We start from the raw sequence: 20,318 nt of genomic DNA, 5'->3' as shown, positions 1-20,318 counted from the left end.
CTGTTCTAGTTAAAATATATTGGAAGTATTTCATCATCCTTGTGCAGTACAAAATTATCTGCGTTATCAAATACAGATGGAAAACATTTGTTGAATATATGCATTGCTTCAACAATTTTACTGTCTTCGTCACGGTTTAATTACTGATGTACATAAAAACATTACACTTTAATTACAGATGCATGTTAAAAGGTCATTGCTTTTTTGCATAGCTGGCTTCTTACCTATTTTAACCACTAATTATTCCTTTCACGTTATTAACTTCAGATTTTGTTGCTTAATAATAATGCATGTATGTTTTTTCCATTTCACATTTTTTTCTTTTCATTTGTGTGGTAAGAGGTGTGATCCAGAACTCTGATCTCATCTTCATTTCTGCATTATGTGGTATCAGTGCGTCATTTCCACGGGCTTTGTGTGGTTTCTCCAGGCTCAAGCTGATGCATGTTGACGTGGCGTCATGGGAAGATCTGTACTTTAGGGTTGATAGAGGCATTCTAATTCTTGATTAGTAATGTTGACGCCTTCTACTGTCACATTTACTTTATAAAAAGTATTTTCTCTTGTGACACCGGAATTGCTGTTGATAGTTCTTATGCTGTGAGTAACAGGCTCATCTATTTTCACCGTTGTCTTTCAAAGGATTAAACTTATTCCGGTATTAACAAGTGATGTTTGCTTTCTAGTATAAAGTCATGTCAAATTTTCCACTGAGAAGTAAACTGACAATGGGAATTTGTAAATTTGGTAACTTCTTGAGGGAGCAATATATTTCACAGTCATTCACAGTCACATATTTTTTTATATATTAAATATATTTATAAAACGCTTACATAGATGTTCATCTGCTTGGGGGGATCGCTGTGCACTGAGGTTTGGCTGCCCCTTTGCAATCAGTATGACTATACATAGATCTCGAGCGTATCAGGTGGCAATAAGGATGCAAATTACATTGTGATTCATGATAAGCTTGTTTTTTATCACTAATTTAAACTATTGGACCCAAGATTATTGATGGTAATACTTGTATAGCCTCATTAGCAGAAGTTATATGGTATCAGTTGTTCTCCCTAGGGGTTCTTAAAAATCTAAATACTGTGAAAAATAAGTGTTTAGTCACTTACGTTAAGAGCAAACCAGTCCAGAGTCACTGAAAGACAGAATTGCAAATATATATATATATTCTGATAACATAACTTTGCCATACATAATTCAATTAGAAGAAGAAAAATTACATCACAAAATGGTTCTGTAATGTTTGAGACAAACCTCTCAGGCTAAATACATACCTAGCTTAGGGGGAAAAAAAAGGTTGTAATCCTGGAGATCTGCCCAGAATGTAAGTTCGTCTTTGAAACATGTTTGTTTTGTTTGTTTTTCCTCCAAAAAACATGTATAAACATAAACGGTCTGTGTAGATGCTATGACGAAGCAGCTTTGAATATGAACTTCCTAAAGCATAAGCCATTAACTTTGTGTAGCTTGGTAGTAACAAGTACAGTCAGCATCATAACGTAGTTCTTACTTGGGAGCTTTCCTGACTCCAGTCTGACTTTTGGGATGATAGTCTACTACACAATGGAAGAATGAACAAGCAAGGAAACTAAGGAAAAAGTTGAGTTGTACCAGAAAATATTTCTTAAGTTGTCGGAAGACAGCCTGGGTAGTTCTGTTAGTTCCAGGTAGTCAGATAATACTGCACAGAAGCTGGTTCATTATATCCTCAAACAACTAAACCTCAGTCTCTGTGGTGTGCCAGCGCTGAGCACTCTTCTGTCCTGCCGGTGAGTAGGAAAGGGACTTGCCAATTATTTATAAATTCTTACAAATATTCATGAATACTTACAAATTATTTGTTATTGCAAGACTTCAGCTTTACTTTGTATGCTAAATATGGGTAAGTAAAATACTGAGTACTCTTACTGTACATCACCTTTGTATGCAATTTTTAGTAAGCTTTAAATATATATGAAATGAATATGCAAGTTATGCTTCGCACCAGTCCTCTACGTATTACTTATACAGCACCACTAGCATCAAAACAAGGTTGTGTGAATGTTTCTGTTGCACATGTGTGCCCTGAGGGTTAGATTTGCACAAAGGCACCGGTAAGAGCAAAGAAGAATATAAATTGTAGTGGCTTACGCTTTTTTATGTTCTTCAAATGGATTGCAGCAGCAGGCACCTTCAACTTCTTTTACCCTGTGAATTAGGGTTATCCTGGAGTTCGTAGGAAGATAGTGTATTTCGAAGTTGCAGAAGTATAAATGAGAACGGGATTGTTCTAACGTACAATGCAATAAAATAGCATTTAGTGCTCAAAATAATGTGTTACTGATCCGTCTTCTTTCTTCTGGGGGATATGGTGCTTTTCTCTGGGAGTACCAGAGGTTATCACATGCATTTCTCACTTGACTGCATGTTGAAGGTGGTTGCAAGGGTTTTGTCAAAGTTTTTTTCTAGTATTCCGGGGGGAGGAAAGAGGTACAAATGGAGGGGGGACATCATGTCCTTTTTGCCCCAGAATGAAATGGGCTGATCCTATAACCAAAGGCATTGAATAGACCTCAGTCAGCAGTAACTAAGCACATTCAATGGTAATTAAATATGTACTTGGACTTAGTATTGCTGGACATTTAATGGGGAATAAAGAATTTTGATGGAGGTTTTTTTCTAAAAAACACAATCGTAAACCACATTTATGGAGTATTTTTTAATAACTAGTATTTTCACAATCTTTTGGCTAGTATCTCTGCCAGTCTTCAGATTTTGTTGATGACTCGTTGCTATACATTGAGAGAGAGCTGCTTCTTTCACAGAAGTCAGTATGATTGCTCCTATATTTAACACGGAAGGCATTTTGGCTGTGGCCTAAATGAACACTTCAAGCGTTTGCAGTGTTTAACCGAGGCCTGTGTACGAGCTTCAGGGAGCTGTCTTTAATTTCTAAAGCATCAATTGAAGATTTAATTGAAGCTGAAGCCGTAGCTGTTCTCTCTGCAAGTCAGTTCAGCAAAGAAGAGAATCTGTTTAAGCTTCATCACAATCATGTTTGTACTGTCTTAATGGTATATTCAGGAGAAGCTGTGTGTATTTTCTAAAATAGGTATTTAGCTGTTTTCCCATAGGCCTTCAACATTCATTCTCTCTAAATGTGATCTAAAATACTGATGACTGAACTCTTTGTGGAATGAAAACTGGAAGTCTGGAATCAAAAGTGTTTGAAGTTAAACGCATTGATCTGTGATCCAGGGATCCTGTGTATATCTTTCAATTTACTTGACTAGAAATCCTAAGGAAAGCACATACAAGACTAATTTTTTTCTCCCTTCTTACCTTTCTCTGGTTTCTCTGTCCTCTATGTTAAATATATATATATTTTTAAGTGAAATTTGCTAACCCTCTGTAACAGCAGGAAATGAAAAGAGATTAATGCTGTTTCATTGGCAGGTGCTGTGCTTGGACAATGAACCTAAGAACTAGAATAGCAAGAGTGCTCCATTAAAAAGGGAAAGTTAATCCAGAGATGGAGGCATTGTTTTCTTCTAGACTATGGCAGCTCTTTCATTTTCATACCAGATTGGGGAATGTAACAGCACGCCTCAAGGTTTCTCTTGTATTCTGTTCCTAACTGCTGTAATACCTTTAAATGACCTGGAAGTTACTCTTTTAAGGAGTGAGATCTGTTCCTTTATCACTTCACAAGGATCCATAATTGAGAATATCGAGACCGGGTATCAGCTTAGTTAACAAAGTGGGGAGAAACAATGATGGCTTTGAAAAAAGCTGCCCAATAACTTTAGCTTTCTAGAATCCTGTCTAATAAGCTATGTGTACTTTTTACTCTACCTTCTGCTAATGCGTTTTAGAATTTTTGCAGTTTTTTTTTTTTACAATAGTTATTTTCTCTTGTGATTACTTCAGAAAATTTAGTCTTCAGAAATATTGAAGATTTGTTTATCTCAAGATTTTCAGTGGGGAGCAATACTGGGTGGTTGCTGTTTTTCTAGTACGTGTCCTGGTGTGGTTCACTGCCTATAAACTACTTATTTAACATGGCTGTCATGAATTATGTTACTTCCACTGCTTCAAACACCTAACTAAACATATTAAAGCTGGGATTCCCTTTTCAGCAACAGCACTGAAGCCTTATGCCTACATCTACAGCTATTCTTAGGCTTACCTAAAACCCCCAGGGAAGTAGAAGCCCTAAAATAGGCTCATTGATTTTTATTTTTTTCAGCATGAAAAAAGTTTGGAATAGAATTGACTCCTCTGTTGAGCTTTATGCTTAATTTCCAACTTTTTAACTCTTTACCACAGGTATGCGTTTAAATCTTTAGTTGCCATTTGATGCTTGTGTGTGTATGTCCCCCCCAATTTCAAGTGCTGTTTTCATGTCTGAATTCAGGTGGCTGTAATACAGATGGGTTTGCTAGTATTTTTCTTTCCTGTCTTTGTGGGTCACGTCAATGATGGCTTTTATCATGTCCTACCAACGCTTTTCAGTAATTGTTGAATGTTTTCCCTGACGAATGGTAGGTCTATCATCTAGAGAGATTATTATATAGAACGTGTAAGGAGTTCTTTATGGGCTGGAGTAATTTGTTCTGACAAACATTTTGCTATGCTGTAAAAAAAAAAAAAAAAAGGTAGAAAAACCTGCATACAAAATCTAAAGGTGGTTGCCACTTTTAAAGGAAAAGAAAGCAGCGCTTGCTTTTAATGATTGTCTTAAACAATCTTTGTTCAGCCTTGATGCTTTGTTACAGAGCTATTGTTTGAGTCTGTGTAGATTTTTTGGAAGAGGGTCCAAAGAGGGTTATTCCGTGATACTTGTATGTAATCCACCTGCTGCCTTTGTGGACATCTCCATATAAAAGGAAGAATAAAGCAGTATATTAATGTTCTTTCACATAATTACATACTCTCCCCATTCATATAATGGCAGCCCTATGTATGTTTTCACCTAACCGATTCATCAGTAACACTGCTTTTACTGTAGACACGGTGTTAGAAATGATTGCTTTAGGAAACTGGCAGCAGCAGCAGAACGGTTACTTCTACCAAAATAAATACTGTATTTTATGCTGGCAGTAATACAGGAGTATGCCTGAAAATATGATAGCAAGAAAGGGCAATTAGCATTATATCATGCATTGTGGTCTAAAAGAAAGTATGGTGCTTGTGAAAGTTTGCTGTCACTTCTCCTTACTCCTAATATGTACGTGGACGTGCCTATCTTTTTGTTTGTAGGAATGGTAGAGCAACTTTTTCTATTGATAATTTTCCATATAACTTTTGAGGACTTCCTGCTTTGGAAGTCTGTTTTTTCTGTCTATCATGGGGGTAGGAAAGTCAAACCATAGGCAGGAAATACAGCTTTTTTTTTTAAATAAACATTTAGCATGGAAATGTTCCCTTTATCTACGGTCTCTTGGCTAGAGAAAGAATGGATATTTAGTGGATATTTATTGCAGCAAAATAGACTGAAATTAGTCATCAGCTCAGCATAGCTGTGCGCTGGACGGTATTCCGCAGAATGTCCATCGATGAGTTTTTTGGGAACAGATGAGGCAAATACCTGTCACCTGGTCCCAGCTAGAGTTAGAGAAAGGGATTCTCCTTCCTATTTCCTCTGATTTCTCTTGCAGATGTGTTTGGTTTAGCAGGTGATAACCTAGACAAACTACAGACAAAACTTGTTTTAAACTTAACTTCCGCATGAAGTAAACTATTATTTTATGTTGCCTGTGTGGTTTGGTTTAAAGAATACTGGACTTGGATGGCTGCATTTGTAGGTGGAGAATGCCTCTCAAAGCATCTGAAAAGAGGTAGGATGGAGCAAATGGATATAAAAGGTTTGTTTTGGTGTAATTGGAAGAGAAAAGAATGATGTCAGTAAAGAGCAGAAGAGAATTGCATCTCAGTAAGGGGTCTTAACTTTCAGCAACTCGGTGATCTGCTCTCCACCTTCTCTACTGCCTTAGGAGGAGCTGTTATTCTGCTGACACTTCAGACCATCAAAGGGCAGTAAAAGTGGTGGTTTGTGTGCTCTTAGGTGGCAGCAGGTCCCTGTCCCGAGAGCCACAGCTTAACAGAGATGCAAAGCCTCTTCTTGGAAGCAGGGAATAGCTAGCACCTAAATTGCTTGTCCTGAAGAGCGATTCTTCGGTTCATCTTTGCTCTGTCATGGCAATAGATTGAATGAGCAGAATTGAATGAAACAGTTCTGTTTTATGGATTGAACAGGCACTGAAATGGGGAAGACATTTGGCGGCAGGTTTATTAAGCCATTTTCCATGAAAGCTCTGAAAATGCCTGTTCTTCTAATAACTTAGGTGCTACTGTTCACACAATGATCCTGGGAATATCCTTCAATTTGATCTCTGGTGTAGATTTCTGTATTGTATTAGACTATTCCATATTGAATTATGAAGAACATTCTTTGTGAAATAATGTAGGACAACGATCACAAGGGGAAGAATGGAAAAACTGTTCACAATTTTTTTCATTAAAGCAAACCTTTATTTTGCTATGCACATCATTTACTATAACGTATTTGTATTCTTATTTATTAAATGTGCCAGGAATTATATATTCAGAAAAATAACTAAAAGCCACAGTATATTGTCTTTCTCAAATACATGATCGCAAGTAGAATACTCCAGCAGAAATAAAAATGTTTATATCTCACTGGTTATTAAGTAAGCCATCTTTGACTGTGAGATGAAGCATCACTTCTAAAATCCATTGTTAGGAGGATAAAATTCCTGATAGCCCTTTATCTGTTTTTTCCTTTCAGGTAGCTTTTTATGTCACTGTGTTCAGTGGTCTCTTGTTTCTGGAAAGTGATGACGTGTAAGCAGAATTATTTGGCATTCAGTTGGAACATGGGGTTGTCCATCTGGCAAAGGATGCCCTGCAGAAAGAGCTAAATGTGGAAAAATGATGCTCAGAGGTGTGCAGTGGGTAGAGAGAGAGAGGGGAGTAAAATTGACCAGGAGGTTCAGACTCTTCTCAAAATTCAGCAGGGCCCTTGGGAAATGTTCACAAACTGAATACTAGGTGTGTGATTCGAGGGAAAGCTAGAAGCTTAGAGGGCAAGATATCATACCTCTGTCTTCGGTGACAGAGGGGTCCTTCTATGAGGATATTCCACTAAAACGTTGTTAAACCTCTCTGAGATCCTGAGTTGTCCAGGAAGGTTAATGTACACGCAGCTCCTATGGCTACACAGAGTACAGATAAGTACTGGTTATGCTGCGTTGTTATTTTTATCTATTTTTTCCCCTTGAGTAATTGCTTGAGTTGCTTGTGGTGACCATGTTTTGGCTGGTAATACAGGTTATTCCTGAAATTGTATATTTTTTTTTTTCCCCACTGGATCAATATGGATCTAGTCTCTTGAAAAATCTCCTGTAAAGCCTCTTTATACAACACTGTCTAATTATCGTAGTGCCCTTGATAAAGAGTTAGCCATGGTATGGTTTTTCACACCATAATAAATAGTCTTCTAGGACTAATCTCTGAAATGCAATTTGAATGCAAAAATAACAGTTCAGGCTTATGGTCTTTGATATTCTGCACATTCCTTGTTCTCTTTTATTTGCTTCTGTTTCCTTTTCTTGCGTTTTAAGTGCATCTTTATAAGTACCATCTGCTTGCTCGTTCCTATTGAAGTTTGTTTGTTTCCATCTACTTTTAACCTTTTTCTATGCATCTCTGTGTCTGAGCTCTCCCATCTGAGCACAGATGTTAAAATAGCATGGCCTGACTTTCTGAAGTGTTAAGTGAATGCAGAGCCTTCTGCTTTAAATGGGACCTGGAACCGATCAGTCCTTTGAAAATGAGATCAGTCCTGTTTAAAGGAAGTACGGAGTTGTGAAGCCAAGGTAATGTAAGTAACCTTCAGTGGCCCGTGTACTTAAAATTCTTTTTGCAATCAGGATAATGAAATAATGACAGACATTAAAGCTTTAACTTCAGCAAAATCAAATGATTCATTTGGAAATACTATTAACTTTAGACCAGTTAGGACCAGTGACATAATGTGGTTCAATGAAGAGACCCCAGGGGGATTGGGCGTAGCAATCCCCTTTGCGAGCAAACCTGTGCATAAGACACACAGCAGCAGTGAAGGTAAAGACCAATCCCGTGGAAAAGCAGCAGGGGGACAGCCTGCAGGAGGGAAGAGACGTGCTGTAGGTGTGCTTGGCCTTGTACCTCGCTGGCCCTGACTGTGCATGGGTGCCGTAAGTGCCAGGCAGTGGTGGTCAGCAGCCTGGGGCTGTGCCTGGTTGCTGCCACCAGATGTGCTCTGCTCAGTGCCGCCAGGCTGCACCCTTTGGTGCCTGCCTCGCCTTGTAGAACAGATGCTTCTGCTGCTCCCTGGCAGCAACAGCCCCATGGCCATGAGGACCTGTGCTTGTGTGTGGGGCTTCCAAGCCAGCTGCAGAGGCCCCAACGTGGCTGCTCACAGCTGCACCTCGTCAGCCTCATCCATAGATCCAAGGTCACTGAGAAGCATGAGGACTGGGCAGAGCTTGTAGGGGAGATATGTAGGGGATGTTTGAGGAGTGTGTGCAGCTATATGGCTGTTTTTTTATGGATTTTGTAAGAAAACTGGGACTGAAGTCAGTCATTCAGAAATTAGCTCATGTCAGCATTAAAATTACGTGCATACCTTAGCAGAAGCTTAGATTTTAATACAGAAGCTTAGATTTTAATATAATTGAGACTAAAAAGGCAGCAAAAGATGTATCCTTAGCTTCATAGTGGTGAAGTTATCCCATGCTAGTTGCATGTTCCATGACTTTCTCAATGTACAGACTTAATAATAAGAAGTGCTGTTACATCTAACCTCCAATGAGATAAAGCAGTATATTCTTTTTCTCAGTTTTTGAAATTAACTTAAAAACAGCAGCAAAGATCTCTATCAAGCACTTGTTTGAAGCAAGTAGTCCCATGGAAGATCTGATCAGGAACATCATGATATTCCAGCAAAATTACAAGAAACACAGCAGAACTAAACAAGGGGAAGTGTTGAGCAATCTTACCCTTAGACTTGTCCGTCTACAAATAAACGGGAGGTAGAAAGCAGACTCAGAGCTTCTCCTTTTAATTGATTATCTGAGATCTCTCCAGCCATGTGAGGAGTGTGGGCAAATATTTTTTGCTGCTGCTCTGTTATGTAGAGCAACAACAACAACAAAAAAGGTGACTTTCCTTTGAGGCATGGGAGGAGTGTTAAGCTTTGTGTAGGCACCTGACTGTATCTCAAACTAGTAGATGAGGCTGTTTCCCATTGCATTTTGCAACACTGTAAAACCCTAGAAAAACAGATGAACAAAATATTGATAATTGGGTCCTTAAGGAAGAGCGATTTAAATCTTTCATTTTTATTGGCAGTGCTGCTTTTCTTCCTCCACATCCAGAAGTAACGGAGGTCAAGCGAATGGCTTCTACTTCCTTGTTGCAGTGCGGGGTAAGAAATTGGAAATACGTTTGATAAACACAAGAGGCTACCTTGTGATTAGTACTTCTGAGATTGGCCTGGCTGGTACTGATGGATTTACTTACTGCTCCTGGGGTCTCATGAATCAAATAACAGAGGATTTTTTTCTTAGTTTTTATGTTACTTTGCCTGCTTTTTACCTCCTCTTTCCAGATGATTATTTCCAGCTGGAGAACAGTTGTCATCACTGAAGTGCTTCTGGTCTGTTTCTTTTTGGCTGGCTAGCAGAATCACTCTAACACTTTACAATTAAGTTTCTGATATCTGTCAGTATAACTTTCACCAATCTCCCTACTTTAATTATAATTAAATCTATTTCTAAATATGATTTTGTCTCTTCTCTGCACTCTTAATGTCTCATAATGAAATAGGTTCAAAGTCAACCATTAAGTAGAATATCCAGGTATATTTTTGGAATCTGTACATCCATACTGCATTGACTGGTGCCTTCCAAGGTACCAAGCCTTGCATGAGAAGGGGCTTCACTGTTCTTTGGGCCTGTTTCTGTTTAAGAAGTGTAAACTTGGTCTGGAATTCATGCTTGCTCCGTCATCTGAAATTTAATTCCTCAGAAGTCTTGACTTGAGAGATTTAGAACATCTTTATATATTTTGGGGTATTCCTTTTCCTGTCATGGTTAGGAATAGCTCTTAGGTTTGAGAGCACCTTAGGTTTACTTTTTGTCTAGAAACTTGTGGGAAAGATGTGAGATGCACACTTATTATTCACTTTTGTTCCAAGTGAAATATTTTCATATCCATTGCAGTTCTTATTTTTATTGTTTTACACTTGCTTTTGCCAAGCATTTCATCAGAAAGATTTCACAATCACTTGATAAATACCCACTTCATTGCACTTAAAGGTAACAATCTACAATTCTCTTAGCAATTGCTGTTTTAAATCAATAAAGCAGTTAAGTAGAACATGCTATAGCTGATACTGCGATAACACAGATCCAGAACACGGGTAGGTCTGGCAATAAAGGGTTGGCAGAAGCCTTTTTTTTTCTCCTGGAGAGTCGGAGCACTGCAAATGGCAGCTTGTGGACTGCCTGAGTGATGTGGCTTGTGCTCCCAAGGCAGGTGATGTGCTCTCTGCTCATTTTCAGAGCACACCCAGAAATCTGTTCATTCTGTGCTTTTTCCCCTTCTTTCCTTGAAAGCATCCATCCCTTCCCCCCCCCCCATCACCTTGCTGGGAGGTTCTCCAGTATGGCTAAAAGTACAGTTTCATAATCAGCTTAATAAGGTCTAAAAATGGCTAATCCTGCACTCGCCACCGCTTTTGGTTGCGTTCCCATTGCTGCTTTAATGAGAGTTGGAGGGTTTATGTGGCTGTGCAGTGGCATAGTGGTTTGCTGAGTGAACTAAAACATTATAATAAGAAAAAAATCAATCTGAGAAAACCTGACCATTCGTTGGATGAATAATTTGCTCTGACTTGCCATATGGGTGTAAGTGGACTAAGAACAATGCAAAGAGGGGACAGGAATGTATGTCCAGATTGGAAACGTGAACGAGGCTGCCCTTTGGAGACAGTGTAGTATTTACATTGGCTTCTGTGCTTGTGAAACTGCATAGTATTTGTGTTTACGTATTGGAGATAACGGTTAAACTGATGCTTAAAGTTTGGAGAAAATCTCTTGCAATTATAGGTTCTGTTTATTGATTGCAGTCATAGTGGTGCCAGTAACCGGGTCCTTCGAGGGAGCTGGCTTAGGAAGGAGGGGAAGGGCGGCGAAGGATTCATCTTAGGTGCCGCTGTTTGAATACAGCGATCGCTCCACCACAGTCAATAAAAATCTGGTACCTATGAAGCTGAGGCATTGTCTTTTGAAGTATTTGGCTGTGTGTCAGGGTAACACAGGATTCATCAATAAAAAACTGCTACGCGGTCCTTCTGTGCCATCTCTTGATATTGTTACGGAGCTTGGCATTCTGGGGTATAAGCTGAAATGTAAGGCGTCATGAGTTTATGTCAATTTGTAGTTAATCTTCAGGAGACCTTGTACTTCATGAACCAGGAGTTCAACCTGAGAAGGTTTTGAGGCCTTTCACAAAAGGGCATAGCTGAACAATAGCGCTTGAGCTAAAAACTAGGTAAGTAAGTGTATTTCCCTTGTCTATTTAAAGATGGTTGTACAGGGCTTGTGCCAAAAAAAAATTAAGATGTCCTCTACTTTAACCACTGCCAGGCCCAAGGGCTAAGCACAAGAGGTTGTGCAGGTGATGTCAGCCCATGTGGTGTTGCCCGGGGTAGTTGCATGTTGCAAAAGGGTGTCCGATGGGGGCTGATAGTTTAACACAGAGCACCTGCCCTAAGAAGCGTTGCTCTGTCGCAAAAGCAGCAAAAAATCATACACACAACTCTGGTAGTTGGCTTTCACCTCTTCCTGTAAAGAGCATTTTGTTTTCCAGTTGCAGCTATGTCACTTCATACGAGGCGAGACCTAAAAGCTCTTTATCCCTTCATCTTTCCTTCCTTGCCCTAAGGATTAAATGCTGTAAGAGCAGACTTCAAGGAGGTGCTTAGATGGGATTGGTCTTGTTCCATTCTGATTTAATACCTTATCAAAGCTACTAGGGTTTCACCATAATGTTCTGCTTTAAAGGCCTCCTGCAGTTTCTAGTTAATCTCCTTTTCCATTTATTTTCTCTTATTCATTCAAAAAATTCACCATGATGTATATCCATTCCCCTATCCTGGCTCATTTGTAGTGTTTTGTTGATGTCTTTTTTTGAATTTTTTTTCCCCTCTCAGTGAACACACAGGACTCTGTTTTCCATGGATAAGTGTTTAAGGATCTTGCCTATATACAAAAATTTAACCTGTTCTGACAATTCATCTGCATTTTATATACTATATAGAGAATAAATTATGTGTGCTGTGGGTCTTTAACTTCATTTCCTCCTTCACCAGCCTCTAGCAATGTAACCTGCCTGTTGATTCACATCTGCAGTTACTGCTGGCTGGGTAAGTGTATGCAAGCTCTTGTTGGTTAACAATGTGTATGCTGTTGACCTTGTCACCTTTTCTTGCTACATACTTATTTCCAAAGCCATCAACTTTCTTAGCTACTAAAATATTTCTTATGGTTGGAAGTACCAGGTATGCTTTCTAAAACAAACAAACAAACAAAAAAAAACACCTCCCCCCATCAAACTACACAGTAGTCACATTTATTCCCCCCTGCTTTGGGTCAATGCTGCTCAGATTGTGAGATGGTGAAGTGACAACTGAAGCATGAGGTTTTCTGGATTTCTAGTATATGCATGAAATTATGTAGATCAATCATGGATTCAAGAGAAAAATAAGGCATGGAGATTATGCAGCAGCATAATCCAGATAAAAAAGGTAGAGCTTTAGAATTGTAATGAGGTGTGAGTTACATCAGTATACTCCATTATGGATGGCTTGAGTGTAATACAAAACTGTCAGGTAATCTTATTAATTAATTAAACATTATTTTTCTTTTTCTTAAATTAAAATTAATTCAAAAAAATAAATTATTTCATTTTAGTGTTACGTACATTCAACTTTCTTGGACTCTTTGTCTGGAATTTTTGATTTTTAAATTTCTTCAGGCAGATGTTTCTTGGTCACAGGATAGGATCTTCTGTGTCACGTTTATTCTTTTTCAAAAATAACAGAATAATCTCTTTACAGAATCCTTTCATTTTGGTGACCTGCAGAACCAAGATGCAACTTACAACAAAAATCCTTCTCACAAGCTTACAAGACATTTATGTTATTGGCATCTGACTTTATCATGAGTCTCAAGTAATACTGTTTTTCCTGATACCTGGATTTAATGAACTTTGCTTAGCCATCAGAATATTAATGCAAAACACTTGCCTGGTTTTGTTTTAGCCTCAGACTAAATAAGACGATTTTTAACCATTTCATTCTTATTCCTTGGTAAATTGACAAGCTATATAAAAGACTGCATGTGTGCGAGTCCCACGTTGGTAATTCTGTGGCATGACTGGGGAAAGGATGTGACAGAAGTTGAGAGCTGAAGTCTGCTGGTGGGAGAGAAGTCATGTTGTGGTGGGCTGAGAAAGGTCTGTGTACTGGGGATAATCCAGGAGAGCTGAGATCAATAAACTAAAGATGTGAAGTTGGTGGTTAGTTCCATAGTTTAAACCAAATTTAAACAAAAACATACCACTACAAGCATGGGATGATAGACAATAGGCTGGGAAGAAATTGTATATTAGCTAATGTATTGTTTACCTTCACGTAAAGAGACAGGAAGGCTGTTTTCTCCTAGTTGCAAATGTTTGACTGGCTTTACATGATAGTATTTTATTAGCTTATAAGAATGTCGTATGATCAGTGTTCTTGTATTTTATTTTGTAGGAAAGTCTTTTATTTATCTTACATTGAGACTGTTTGCACGGCTAAGTATACTGAGGTCACTGATTTAAAGGCTGTATTTAAGGTTTGTGTTTTTTTGTATCCCTGACAGTGTAGAGAAAGAAGAACTGTGATACAAAGCTCAACAGAGCCACCTTGTACAGTTGTAGAATCTGGAAAATGGAAATGTATTCTTAAGCCTGTGGTGTTCTGACGCCTTCAAACACCATCAGAAAGAAAAAGGTGAGGGGATTAAGGGGAGCTGCGGAACTGGAGGTATGATTACCCTACACATTCCCGATGCAGTTTTAACATAGCTTATTTACATACTAAAATACCACAAACACCTGATTATCTACTGAGATCCTCAGAAGGATTTTGAAGCTCACTGAGCACTGTGCTAGTCCTCAAGGTAGCTAATTAAGACTAATCCAGGTATGTCTATGCAAGTTGTTATACCACAAGACTATGCTGGAGGAATTCCAGTTAAGTAACACTTTAACATCATTAACAGCACAGAAGCCTAAGATACTTAAGTTTGTGTGTGTTGTAGATAATATCTAAAATAAGTAACACTTAAACTGATAACATAGAGAGAAATATGTTATTAAATTTTTGTCCCTCTAATTTCAAAGTTTCACCAATGCATTTTCAGAACCCCCCTGCAATGTAGCAAAGTGGTAATTGTGTACCATGCAATGCAGGAGGAAGAGGTGAAGTCACTTGCTAGAGACGGTGATTGCATTAAAACTTACGTGTTTTCTGGTTTTGTTTTACTGTTTTTTCACCCTTGCACTCAACTTCTACTTTATTTTTCTGTGTAGCTGTGTACTTTTTAGAGGTATGAAAACTTGAAAGAAATTCTAGTATTACAAGTTGATTCTATTAAGACAAATTACTTCTGCCACTACAAGACAATATATTATGTCTTTATTCATGTAAACCTATTAAGTGTTCACATCCTATGTGTCTGATGTACATTAATTGTGGAATAATGCTTCCACTGGAAGTTTTGTACATAACCTTGAATGAAATTCTTCTACCACTTTTGGATAAGATGGGATAACACTTTTTTCTCTTTTTTTATGTATCTATTTGTTATTACACAATAATAATGGAACTTAGCAAACATGCAAGGTGACAAACATACTTTTTAAACATCCCTCTGACATTATTTTTGTCTTTATTAAATGGCCAAAGGAGTCAGGGATTCACATTTTCATACGAGTCTATAGCATATTGTTAAATAAAAAGGACAAGTGCATATCAATCAACATTTTGGCAAAAAGGAAGCATATATTGTTTAGACTCCATTTATTTTTCAAAAATCTGGTTGAAATTAGGTTATAAATTATTTAAGCTACAGCACAACATAAAATCAATGACTTACGGCGGATTCTTGAAGGTTTTATTTTCAGCCTTCTGTTCATCTTTTCCTTTTGGAAAAAAGCATAATGTTCTTTGACTTCTTAAAGACTGAGTAAGTCATAGTTGGGTACTACTCAAATAGCATGTTTGTTATGAAAGGAAATCAGAAGGTAACATCCACTTGCAAGGTTACTGTCATGGAGTACCTTCTTGAGGGAGAAAGAAAAGGGAAAGCTGTTAGTGGTAAATTTTAAATGGTAATTGAAGTTTTGTTCTTTGCAGTCAAAACTCAAAATTGACTGGACTAAGGAATCCAGAATTTGACCCTGTATTTTTGACAGCTAGCTTAGATGTTTAGACAACTAACAGTAGTTCACTTCATTCATGTGGAACTCAGCCTTGCTGAGAAGAAGGAAACACCTTAACGCTTTAATAGAACTCTAAGCCTGTGACGTGCCTGAAGGAGGGGTGTCCTGGAGCACGGGCACGGCCTGCTCCTCGCCTCCGGCCTCTCAACCCGACGCCACCCGGGGGGCGCAACGTTGGGGGGGCAACGGAGGCTCCGGGCCGGGCGCGGGGGAGCAGAAGCAGCCGGCGCCGAGCTCCTGCCCGGCCCCAGGCCGGCGGCGGGCGGGGCTGCCCGGTTGAAGATGGCGGCGGGGCGGTGCCGTGCCGGGCGGGCCTTCCCGCGCGGCGGGCGGAGGGGCGGCGCGCAGCCGCCATGGTGGCGGCGTGAGGGCGGCGGGCCGGCGGCAGGCACCGTCCCCGCGGGGCGCGGCGGGGCGGCCCGGGCCGGGCATGGAAGTGGAGAAGATGGACGAGAATGAATGGAAGTACCACGGGGAGGGCAACCAGAGCCTCGTCGTCTCGCACTGCCAGGTGCGGCCGTTGGTCGGCGGGGTGAGAGCGCCCCTCCCCCGCCGCCGGGCCCCGCGTGAGGGGAGGGGGGGGCGGGCCGGGGCCTCCCCAGGTGCGCGGCCGGGCCGGGCCGGGCCTTTCCTTAGCGCCCCGCCAGCGGCGGGGGCAGCCTGGAGACGGGCGGCCCTCGGTTTGCAGCGGGGGGACGCGCTAGCAATAATCCGCCTGTCGTGTCGCGATACGGGCGCGACGGAAGGCAGCGCCGGCAGGGACCGCGCTCCCCTGGGCGCCCGCTCGTCCGCCCGCAGGCGGCCGCGGGGTTTGGCTGCAGGGGCCGGGCCGCGCAGCTCTGTGAGGGGACGGGTCCCGCCGGCCCCGTGCCTCCACGCACCCTTTTTTTCCTCCGCTTTCTTCTCTAAAGAAACAAACAAAACCGGGTTCGTCGCTCTGGCGGGCAGCATCCGTTCAGTGAAGCCGAATCGAGCCAAAGCGTGTGCGCGCTGGGCTGCTGTCACCGGGTGTCGCCTCGCACAGGGCCGGGGTTCAGCTCGGAACGGCCCTCGAAGGAGTTTGTTCTTTTTCTAACGTGTACTTATGGACGCTTTTTGTCTTAAAAATTTGCGTTTCAGTCTAAGTTCTGTTACGGATGTGCCCCAAAATGCCCTTGATATTTCATGGATCTAAAGGTAGCAAAGCTAAAAGGCTAAAGAGTGGTATTTACGTAGACAAAACTACAAGCTGTATGAGCTGAATCCTGAAAACCATTTTTTTTTTCTATAACATATGAAAGAACGATTAAAAATACTGTATTTGTTTGATGTATCTTTTCTGGGTTTTAAACGTACATTCAATGTAAAAAACGTTAACAAATGTCAGCCTGAGGAAAATGCTGGAAGTATTATGGCCTTCTCAAACTTCAGGGGGGACGTTTCTGTGGTTCTCATTTCTCTTTATATGAGATACTCTTAAAAGATATTCTTCCTACAAGAAAAAAGTGCATGATTTTGTTTCCTGTCTAAATTTTAGCTTTGAAAAAGGCAGCTCAAAAAAAATGCAGTCACTGAACAATAGGAATCAGAATGCGTAATGGATTAATAGTGATGCAATCGTGATATCTTTGAAGACGTGGAAGATGAGGAAGTCTGCCAGAAACTCAGAATACTTGCCGAGTGTGTCAATTCTCTTTTTAACAGGAGGCCAAAACTTTAGGATACAGTGAAAGTAAAGCAGATATATTTTTTCCTGTATAGATAGCTTGTGAACTCTTGGAAAATGGTAGTATCTAAAGTAGTGTTTAGATGCTGATTGTTGCGCTGTGCCCCTTGCAAACAGGACATGCTTGCATGATTAATCATCATTCTTGTGATCCATTGTCAGTCATTCTCAGGTTTGTGTGAACAAAACAGCAGCATAATTAAGATATTGAATTTTATTTTAGCTGTCCTGGCTTCATTCTGTATCTCTTCGGTTCATGTTTACTGTGTGTAAAGGTCAGGGGGAGGGATGGTGATTTGGTTGTGGCAAGGGGGACGTGAATGGGGGCTGAGACAGAAGCGCTGGGATTGTGAGAGGCCAGGGTGGAAGCGTATGTGTGCTTGTTGTCGCCTTGTTCTCCCTTCTCATGTGTAGTGGTGCCTCGGCATGAGGGAAGGAAGCTGGTCCCTACCTGTATGGGTCTGAACCTCTCATCCTTGCTTCTTCAGGAGGATCTGAGAAGTTTAAAAATAAAACAACACCAACAGCAACAAAAACAAACCACGCAAGTCCCCTGTCCTTCTGGAGAGGAGAGCAGAAGCTGGTCTGCCCTTTGTGAACTAAAGACCCGGGGAGTTTTGCTTCAGCTCCTGCCCTCTGATCTACTCTCTGAAGCACTGATAACTGGTTCTGTGCAAGTTCATGTTATCAGGTCCCTGGGGTTCAGGCTGGGGTGAGTGGGCAGGCTGGGCACACGCTTGTTACTGATTGTGTGGAGCAGAGCCGGCTTGTGGGTGAAGACTAAGAAGAACAAGGCACGCCTCAGTTCGTGGCGCAGGGTCTTTTTAAGGCTATGTTTATTTTTTGGCTTCTCCCATTCCCTGCGTATTTAAGACGTGAATGTAATGCCCTGTTAATCCAGAGTTAGTACAGTACCAAAATTGAAAACTTGGTCACAGGAAAAGTCACATGCCCAACAAGCAGCTCTGCTAGCGATGAGCTGATAAGGCCTGGATGCAGCCAACAAGCAGGCGTTTTTTTCCGGTGCCTTTGGATGGTGGCCTATAGACAGAGGTTGGTCTGACACTCAGACCGGTGTCCCATGGAACACGCTGTGCTGTGTGACAGTGCTGTGAAGCACTGCCTGATGGGCTAGTCCCGCTCACCAGCTGCTGACCTCCAGAATGCCGCAGTGACAAGTCCCCCCGAGCGCCCACGCTCTTGCAGCCTGCAGAGCGCGGTCGGTACTGAGGCAAAGAATCGGAAATCACTGCAAGTGCATCTCTGTTCCTAGTCACCCCGTGAGAAAAAGAGGGTCTTGGATGGGGCATGGCCTCGTCAGCACATCTCTTCTTACAGTGATAGTTTCGCAGAGTTACTTTAATTAGTTCTCCAGCATTTAAAGATGGAACGCCTGCAAAGAATTTCCAGTTACGCTGTCATCACTGGAGCTGCTTGCTTGCTTAATGTATATTCCAACTTCTGTTTTCCTGGCTTTTTGTAGTTTAAGTTCTGATGAATCGAAAATTCTGGCAGACATACGGTATCGTGGGACAAATTTCTCTGGTGGCAAAGCTTTTCCTGTTGGTTTTTAATACAGCTGTGATTAACTTAACCCAAACTGAGACTGAATGGTGGTCAAAAAGCCTTTGTCTATCTTGCAACCTGCTGAAATGCTGCTACCAGAAAATGAACAAGGATAGCTCTTCTGTACCACTGGTGCCAGTGAGAAATACAACTGGCACTTCCCTTTGGTTCCTGAGGCCGGTGCTGGATACATTCAGACTGATCTCTCCCAAGTACGCAAAAACTGCAAGTTCATTGAATCAGTAAATGAGTAGTCCTTGTCCGTATGTTGCAATGTTGAGTATTTGATTCAATCCTAGTATCCTTTGCAAATAACTTACTTGCCACAATTCACAATCTGGTGAATCCTCTGGTTACTTGTTCTAGCTGTGTTCTCAGAGATGCCTGAAGTGCTGTGGTACAGATACAGTCTTAAATAAAAAAAAAAAAAACAAACAGCTGAACACAATCACAGATCGCTAGGCGGTTTATAAAAGATGCTTTGTATTCCCTGCATTTTATTGGAATGCTGCTCCTTCTGCATCGAATTTGGCTTCTGATTTAAAGAGAGAGCTCGACTGTTCTTTACCTCCTCCACTCTGCTCTCGAGCAGCAGGGAGGGTTCCGAGGAACTGCAGTAGGACAGTTATCTTCTAGTAAGCTGTTGCCTTTTTCTGAGGTGGAGATAGCTGGTTTTTCAGAAGTGAGCTGGAAGTCCTCATTTGTAGTTCTGCCTTTTAATCAGTTGTTTGCTCTTACAGAGACACTAATGCTTCTTTTCATAAAGGCTTCAGGAAATTGTTGTTCTTATAAAGTAGCATAAGTGACTCTAGAAATAAGGACTTGTATTTCCTTTGAATGTTGAAACATTGCTTGAAACATATTTCAAGTTTTTGCTTCATGTATCTTCCGTGTTATCTTCATGTTCCTTCTGTGCTTCACTGCAGTTGCCTCTTTTTTTTAATGTTGGGATATGATGGCAATCTGATGCTTCCTTTTAAAATATGTCTGAACATTAAGCTTGCATTTCAGGATGACTACTTGGATGTGATAAAATAAAACGATAAAGGGGGAGTTTTTTTCCCAGAAAGTTTTGTATTCAATAAGATAGTCCGAAGGAACCTTGATGTGTGTTTGCAAAAGGTTGTGGTGTGTGTCTGCAGGTGCCTTTATTGTTAGTAATAATCTGCGTCTCGTCTTGGAGTGCTAGCAGCTCTAACAGATATCTTTGGGGTTTGGTAAGGGACTTAGTTTGCTAGTAAATATGTAAACCATCCCCAGAGCATATGGGAGCTTACTAAATAGAAAAAGGAGATGACAGATGGAGAAGGTAAATGAAGCAGAGCTAAGGAGGCTGAGGGAGGGAGTCAAGGCAGATGATCCAACTTGCGTAAGGTTTCTACAGTTGGTGCTTGTAGTAGGTTAATAATTCCTGGTTCTTCTCTGAGATATTCTT

The 20,318-nt window shown here is 40.7% G+C and overlaps 1 protein-coding gene and 1 long non-coding RNA gene across 3 annotated transcripts in view; both read left to right on the top strand.

The window, feature by feature from the left end:
• Nucleotides 1-8,955: 8,955 nt before the first annotated feature.
• LOC121075685 lies at nucleotides 8,956-13,306 on the top strand. Of its 2 annotated transcripts, XR_005823099.1 has the most exons (4): nucleotides 8,956-9,487; nucleotides 11,506-11,616; nucleotides 12,437-12,490; nucleotides 13,184-13,306. It is a non-coding gene; the product is annotated as an uncharacterized LOC121075685 (long non-coding RNA). The 2 variants fall into 2 exon arrangements; XR_005823098.1 differs by lacking the exon at nucleotides 8,956-9,487 and having other exon boundaries at nucleotides 11,056-11,616.
• A 2,651-nt stretch (nucleotides 13,307-15,957) lies between these two features.
• Nucleotides 15,958-20,318, top strand: part of IPPK (inositol-pentakisphosphate 2-kinase) — a 29,718-nt gene continuing 25,357 nt past the window's right edge. Inside the window, exon 1 of the mRNA XM_040569184.1 lies at nucleotides 15,958-16,123. Coding sequence (XP_040425118.1) covers nucleotides 16,043-16,123 — 81 coding nt within the window. The 5' untranslated portion in view covers nucleotides 15,958-16,042. The remainder of the gene's footprint in view (nucleotides 16,124-20,318) is intronic.

The sequence above is a fragment of the Cygnus olor genome, chromosome 10, assembly GCF_009769625.2.
Source record: "Cygnus olor isolate bCygOlo1 chromosome 10, bCygOlo1.pri.v2, whole genome shotgun sequence".
In the NCBI taxonomy this organism is placed as follows: domain Eukaryota; kingdom Metazoa; phylum Chordata; class Aves; order Anseriformes; family Anatidae; genus Cygnus; species Cygnus olor.
The sequence above is the reverse complement of the archived record's forward strand: the minus strand, read 5'-3'. Positions and strand labels throughout refer to the sequence as shown.